This window comes from Buceros rhinoceros, unplaced genomic scaffold, assembly GCF_000710305.1.
Source record: "Buceros rhinoceros silvestris isolate BGI_N320 unplaced genomic scaffold, ASM71030v1 scaffold883, whole genome shotgun sequence".
NCBI classification, from domain to species: domain Eukaryota; kingdom Metazoa; phylum Chordata; class Aves; order Bucerotiformes; family Bucerotidae; genus Buceros; species Buceros rhinoceros.
Window position 1 is genome coordinate 113,083 of NW_010401612.1, and position 7,929 is coordinate 121,011.

Here is a 7,929-nt window from a genome sequence, read left to right on the forward strand (position 1 = left end):
CTCCGTTATTAATGATTAAAAAAAAAAAAAAAAAAAAAAAAAAAAAAAGGTGGTGGCTGATTGCTGAGCAAGAGCCCCACTGCTTTTGTGTGGGTTTTTTGTGTTTTCCTCACTCTGGACTGTACCTCCGAGGGTCTGCGCCTTCAGGGACACTGCTCCCTGGAGGATGATGCATCCTGACACACTGTCCCCCGCATTTCTCCAGCAGACTACTCCTTTGTAGGTAAACTGCCCCGACGATCCTCAGCAGGAGGCTACAAAGGGAGCCAGGAGCTCGACTTGAAGCAAGTCTTTGGTTGCGTGGTGACAGTGAAATACTCAGAGGCACGTGGGAAGGCCACAGCATCTCCAGCCTTTGATTTATTAGGCTGTGAAGTGAGCACAGCACAGCTTGCCCATTTAGAATTAATGTTTTATTTTCAGACACTTCAGAAATCATGACTTTACCCTGATGTCCCAATTATCATAGATTCAGGCTGCCAAATGTTTAGAAAAGAGTCAAGACAAAAATGCCATTGGAACTGGCTCATTAGCCCACAGAAAGCAGAATCTTCTGTGCCTCCCCTCTCCTTTCCCAAGGAAAACTCAAAGCCTGTGTGAGCTCCTAGACCAGGAGGTCACACTTTCCTCTGCGTGTCTGAGAACAGCTTCACTGGAGGGTTCTCCACAAAGCGCATCCTGAACTCTGCATCTGTGAACATGTGTGAGCCTTTCTGAGAGCAAAGCCTTAGACCAGCCCCAAAAGAAGTAGTCTAGAAGACGGTTTTCCACAACAGTCCTCACATCCTGAGGACAGGAGAAATTACACCGGGATTTTGAAGACCAGGGGTAACCTCAGCATCCCAAGTAGCTCAGCTGCTCGCCAGGAGCCCGGCACGCCCCAGCAACTCCCAGCTGAAGGGACCACCTTGTCCAAAGGACAGAGCTGCTGTTCAAATGCAAGTTGTTCTGGGGTCTAGTGTCCTCTCCCATTTCGGGGTGTTTCAACAGCAAGCAGTGCTGGATGGTTTTAAACAGCTTCCTCTGCAATACATTTTACAGAACAGTGTTTCTGTGGGGAATTTCCACCTCAAACAACCCGTAAGTAATGCTGAATATATGTTTATAAGCTCAGGATGGGCAAAATAGTTCCGGTGAAATAATAACGGATTTGAAATAAGGCTTGGGGTTTGGAGTGGGGGTTTTTTCATTCCTCTGGAAGGGTGAAAAGTAATCAGTTTTGCTTCATTTGCTTTCAATTTCACGCCTCTTCACTTCTGGCACACAACAGAAACAGAAAGTACTAAAAGGCATGAGAAAACCTCCCGCGTTGGAGCGTCCAGCCTGGAAACTCCTTCCTACCCTCTGCCCCAAGCCTGAGGAGCCACACCTACACCACGCTCCTGACGGTCCCCGTCAGCACCAGGCCGTCGGGGTAAGTTGCTCAGATGGAGGCAGTGACTGAGTTTGATCCACTTCTGTGTTCATGACAACAGTCCCCTACAGACAAGGGGGTTGCGGGGGGGGGAAATGATTTGGGAAAAGCTCTCCCAACAACTAGCCTGGCCCTTTACCTTACGAACAAAGAAATACCAGTGTATGAATACATAAAATGTACCTCAATAACAGCTCTGGTTGTGGAGATGCTGCAGTGCAAGCTATCAGAACTCAGCTGAACTCCCCGTGAGAAAAGATCTTCACTTCAGAGATTCATCTCCAGCCAAATTTAAAAGAGTCTCTGGCAATGGTGAACCCTCAAGGGTCTTTTAAATTGGAAAGAGTTTTGGAAACGTATCCAACCGTAAGCAGTGCCCACCCTGGACCCAGCTGTTGGCAGTAACCTCCCAAGTGAAACTAAGACACACAAACATCATCTTGGTTCAAAAGATAACATGTGTAGAGATACTGAGTTAAAAACCTCAGCTTTCTGTAGTAGAGACACTTCTAAAACTCTTTAAAAAATGTGCATCCTGGGTGCAAAACCAGAGCCCCGTGCTCACCTATCAGAAAGGTGCAGTGTATCTGTGTGGCTAAACTGGGAACTGCCTGGCTGAAGATCTGCCCTCCAACACCTCTCCATGGCACTGCTGCACCCACCCTTCACTCTCACTGTCATGCTCTATGCAAAACATGGCATAGTAAAAGCCAAAGCCATTATTTTCTCTCTATTTTCTCTGTTCCTGGTGGCCCCAGAGGACAGCTCTCTCTGGAAGAGCCACTGCTCCTGAAACAGTCTCCAACGAAGAGATGGAGAGCTGTGGCTATTTGCAATTCACCCAACACGCCGTGGCTGTGGGCTAGCAGTGCAGCCCTGCTCCCAGGGAAGACGCAGGTACCATGAAGGATTGACAGATGGCTGCGCTGCTTTTCTCCACCTTTTCCCCAAAATATTACCAAAAGAGAACCACAAAGCCCCTGGCAATGATCCGTGTTTCACAGAGCTGACACAGGTGACACTGAGTGTCTGGGGAGCTGCAGGGGCAGAGCCGATGCGGGCTGCAGCACCGACCAACCCAGCGAGACGGCCGAGGAAAGGCAGTGGCTGTGAGCTGGACTTGGGATTCCACACTGGCGAGAAGATGAGCTTGACATTTGATTTTCTTCCAAATAACTCTCCCTCCTGCATTTCTTTTCTTCTTCCTTTGATTCCCCAAAGTTCTATTTTCTGCTACTTCTCAGACTCGAAGCCCAGGTTCTTTGTGAAGCAGTTTGGCTTTGTGGGAAGTATGTAGGTGTGATTAACACCGTAGGAGTGTTTAGGAAAAAACTGCAAGGCACAGCCACCCTGTTTAATGAGGTTTCATTTGTTAACTACTGTGTGGCTGCCCGAAAAGAAAGGGGAAAAGAAGAAAACCTAAGATTTAATTATCAGTAAAACTAATTCTAATGAGAGCAGACAAGTTTTAATCTCTTGAATCTTAAGCGGTGCTAATTGTCTTTGTCATCTTATTTCATAACTTTATTGAGGGGAATTCATCTGTTCAGCACAACTAACGGGAATTGCCATCTCACTGCCACCTCACCTCTGCTCAGGTGAACTCACACCAGGAGCCACAGACCGGAGACAGGGTGTAGGAGAAGAGGATTGCCCAAGCACACTGGGGAAGCAGCAGCCGCCCTGGAAACACACCAGCAGCCCATCGGCTCTCCTGCATGAGCCGCTACTGCTCCCACAGCTCACGGTTGGGCCAACAAGCCTCAGCAACCTGTTCCTCAGCGTCCACCACAGGTGGGAGGCATCCAGCACAGCTGAAGCCATCAGTGCTTTTTTTCCCATACTGCAAACTAGTCCACACATGCCTAAAGAGTCGTTTCTTTCCAGCCCTGTGGTTTTTCCCAGTTTTTAATCTTGTTCTCCTTTCTGCATAATCCTGGCTTGTCAGATCTAGCTTTTCAGAGTACATTTTTTACTATGGTTTGTAACAACTCCGTTCTTTCGCCTACCCTACATGCACAAACAACAAACAGATCTGCCAAAACCTTCCTTTTTCCCCTCCATTTCCCAGACTGCAGTGCCAGGTCTGTCATTTCTCAGCTTCCTCCATCGACACAGAGATAAAAGCACCCAGGGAAAACTCTAACCACTGTCCCTGACTCTCACCTATTAAAGCTGAAGCCACCACAATGTTTTACTTCCTCCTCGAGCGAGAAAAAAAAAAGCAGCTGCTGTAACACCATGGATACTTGTGAACTATTCTGTTCATTTTACTATTAGAGAATTTTAAAGTAGATACTTTAGAATGGCAAGAGAAGTAAAAGGCACAGATTTTAGAGAGCTCCATTGACTCAAGAGAACTGAGCATCGCCCTCTGTGACCCTCGCCTCTAGACACAGCCACCAGCCGTTTGGCACACTCTTGAACTAGAATTAAATCTTGAATCAAGAATTCAGCCTGAGGTCCCATATTGGCTAACCGTGTCTTCACTTCTCCTCTTGGACAAAGCTGCTCTTGCCACTAAGAATAAAATTAAACCCATGGCAAAGTGGAGCATTCCTAATAGCCACTGAACAGCTCAGCACTCGTGTGTACCCTGAATGCTCCAATCTGCAACGATGCAGCATGTTCTGCTCCCTAACACAAGAGAACTATTTAAACTCAGCGGAGTGAGAGAGAGAACGCAGCCTGTCCATAAACAGGTAATTTCTGGGAATCTCCTTCCCGTTTTCTTTAAAGAATAAAGATGTAAACATTTCCTGCTCTGTTAATGAAAGCCTCACGCAGAAGCAACCACACGTGACTGATGCTCAGCCACGTTAACAGTCCTTGTGTGATGCTGCTTGGGTCCACCTTCTGTACCCCGGCTCTTCACCTCTCTGCAGGTTTCTTTCCCCTGCCTCTTACTCATCTTTGGTAACAGCAAAACAGACAGCAGGACCGCTGCCAGAGGAGAGGCTCCATGGTGTCCAGAGCTTCTCCTGTGTGGTTCAGGTAGCTGGTTTAACCTGAGAATGAGTGCAGGTAAAATCCCATGTATTTGCTGAGTCAGCTGGGCCCGGGGCACCCCAGGACAGCGCTTACCTGTGTAGTCGATGACAAATCCAGTGTTGCTGACTGATGCGTCACTCCGGAAAGCGAGGAAGAGGCTGTTACTGCTGCTCTCTATTCTCTCGGGCAGCTGGGAGCCGTAAAAGCTTCCGATCAGGGGGCTCAGTGAATCGGGTCCATCGTAGATGTGAAGGAAATCGTAGCCAGGCTCCAAACTGAAACTACAAAACCCAAAGAAGAGCACGTGAAGTATGAGCATGCTACATACAGCAGCCTCTGGAGACCAACGGACTGTGGTGCTGATGGGCTGCACAACCACCTAGCGGAGAGACTGCTTCTGCCCCACACCAGCTCTGCAGCCGAGCACAGGACAGCTCTGCCTCCCTTCCACACATGGTGACTCGAGGACTGGGGATGCAGTCAAGAGCACAACAGCGTTTGTTCAGTAAAATACATGTTTATCAAAGAGGAGCTGCAGTTGAAATGTGTGTAACTTCCCCAAACTAAGGGGACAGCCCTACCAGGTTTGGTTCCTTCAGAGAGGAAAGGACCCACCTGCAGACCCAGTTCATCCAGGCAGTGCCCCCACTGCTGGAATCCCTTCCCTGTCCCCACAGGCAGCCACACCAGTGGAACCAAACAGCTCTTGGGTACGTACATATTAAATACCAGGGCAATGACATAATCAGGAGAGACGGTCAGCTTCCAGTCGCACTCCTTCCCCGGCGGGTAGGGCTCCGGGTACTGTGGGGACAAGATCACTCCTGCCGGTCCAGTCAAGACACCTCCACAGGGAGCTGAAGGCAAGCAAAGGGGTGAGGCTGTGTCTTGAGAAACTTCAAAACGAGTAGATGAGATGCAGGAAGGGAGAACAGGAGATATGGACAGATAAGGAGATGGAGAGGCAGTCTGCAAGGCTATCCCATGTCACAATGGGTATTACAAGAGCTTGTGGTGGCCCTCACAGGGGGCTCAGTTCTTCCAGACAAGGTTCACTCGCACACACAGAGCTGTGGATGCTATTACCATCTGTGCAAGATACAGAAGTGAACAATCAGAAGGAGGGAGATGTACTTTATGCTTTTCTGTTGCATTTATATAGGTAACTCCTGGTCAAAGTCTGGGTGGTTGCTAAATAACTGAAAACATGTTGTCTGGGACTAATAGCTTGTTCGTGTTTATTGCAGTTACCAACACATTAAATGCCAAGCTGATTGAAAAATCAATTATTCCTTTTTTTCAGGCTTGAAGTGCCTGCGTATATTCCCACTGTGGCAAATACTCATGACTGATTCATTACTCTCAGCCTTTCTGCAGTCTCTTCTTGATGGTCGATGCTCTGAGATTCCCCCCGTTGCTCAGATCGATCCTCCCAGAGCTGGGATGGGGTGAGAGAGAGAGGAGCAGAGCCTGCCTTAAACTCAGGTGTCTGGCACCAATCAGGAAAACATCGGCAACGCAAACACCGACTGGGGAATGAACACGCATGGGACAGAAAGAACCTACTGAACCTTGGAAAGATATTCCATGAAGGATTGAGCACGTGTGTTTATCTTGTGGGCTTTTATAAAGCCCTGCAAATACACAAGAATCCCCAGATAGCAGGTAAAATGTAGCGGGGCTGTTCTATAATGGTCACACAGAGATTAAACAAGAGACCCTTCTCCAAGGCCCCAAAGCAACTTCTTCCGCCAAGGCCAGTCGCAGCCTACTGCAGGTGCTGAGAGCTGTCATTCCTCTGGAATAGACATGGAAATCACAGCGTCCACAGTGAAGTGTTTAGCTGAAGGTCACGCACAAATAGCCTGGAAGAACCACAAGCACCTACTCTGCATCCATCTACCTTTATCTGAACCTCTAGGGCGTGTTCCTCTTCCAGACTGTAAAGTCAGGAGAAAATCCACAGGAAACTGAAGCAGATAGACTCATTTTTGAAAAGCTGAAGGGAGGTGACTGTTCCACAGCCCCTGATTTCTTTGAAAATCCCACCCACAGTCTCCAAAGGCCTTAAACTAGAAACTGGTCCAAGCCACCGCTGTATGGGGCTGGGTCAGGATCCAGACTTCAAATACCCCAAACCTCCAGAGGCTGTTTCAGCTGAGGTTCCAGTTCAGCCCACGTTGTTCAGGGACTGCAGAAGATGTACAATAAAGATGTGAAAATGCATCTGAAATGCTAAATAGCAACATAAAATCCAAGCCTTAAATTAAACCCTGTTTCCCAGCTCAGCTCTAACTAGGCAGCCTGTTGCTCTAAAGCTGGTATTATTTGGCAGCTCGTTCCTCCAAATCCCTTGTCACTGACAAGAGGGAAGGAGAAAGACACTGCTTTCAGCTGTTTCACAGAGCTTATGACTCCTAAAACAAGACTGCCAGACTTCTGCTCAGAAAGGACCCCACGCAATATCTCCGAGTCAAATGGGAGATGGACCATTGGGAATTCATCTCACTGGGATTATGGAACTGGCTACACTTCTCTGACAGGGACTGAGAGCCCAGCTTCTGGTGAAGGAAAATTCACCAGCTGAATGACGAGGTGGGCAGGACACGCAACACCACGATTTAGGTACAGCTCCAGGAAAACTACCAGGCTGAGGAGGTGCTACACTAGATGATCAAGATAGTCACTGAGAAGCCAACTCATCCTGCAAGGAGCAGAAATCCTGCACATGCTGGGGAAGCCTCCTGGCTGGCATTATACTGGGTGTTAGAAACAGAATTAACTACTTGTTCTTGCTTGGGATAACAGAGCTTAAACGGGAACAGAGGTTACAGGGAAGTAATTCATGGCTCACATTTAATGGCCAGCAAACTGGGTGTTTATTGCTCTCGTGCTTGGCATGACTATTTTTACGTGTTCTGGACATATTAAAAAGAATCACTTTTATGAGCTTCTTTTATTACTTTATGAAGTTTAAAGAAAATGTCAGACAGCCCTTCCTGTGACAGGATTTGCTGTCTCCTCATGCAGAAATTATTCACTCATGACCCCAACACTCTCTACCAACCTGAGTTTTCAAGAAGCATTTCATTTTGACTTGTCAGGTTAAATATCATCACTTACACAGCATTATGTCCTGTGAGCTTCCAGCATGAACTAGAGTCTCATTGTCCCAGACACTCTGGGGATAAACCTACAGAGCAGTTCTACGAGACAGCCACCGGGACACGTACACCTTGTCATACACCTCTCCAAACCAGGCAGGGCTCATCCCCCTGAGAAGCGTTGCAAGGACACGGGGCAGAGAGGCCAGTGCGATGGGAGGAGGGCTCATACCTGTGCAGGAGGGAGGGTCTGGTTGCCAGAAAAATCTGTTCTCAATCTGCACGCAAGTGATTTTGGCCTCCCCTTGCAGAGTGTATCCTGGGTTACACTGGAAGATGATGGAGTCACCTGCCTCTTTGCTGTCACCGCTCCGGCTGCCATTCTGGGGAATCCCTGGGTCATTGCAGGAAGTGGCAGTA

General features: G+C 48.1%; 1 protein-coding gene across 1 annotated transcript in view; it reads right to left on the reverse strand.

Annotated features, from left to right (window-relative positions):
• CSMD2 (CUB and Sushi multiple domains 2) overlaps positions 1-7,929 on the reverse strand; it is a gene marked incomplete at its 5' end in the record, with an annotated part of 130,994 nt that overhangs the window by 74,527 nt on the left and 48,538 nt on the right. The window contains 3 exons of the mRNA XM_010132318.1: positions 4,499-4,686; positions 5,124-5,262; positions 7,742-7,929. The exon at positions 7,742-7,929 is cut by the window's right edge and continues 6 nt beyond it. Coding sequence (XP_010130620.1) covers positions 4,499-4,686; positions 5,124-5,262; positions 7,742-7,929 — 515 coding nt within the window. The remainder of the gene's footprint in view (positions 1-4,498; positions 4,687-5,123; positions 5,263-7,741) is intronic.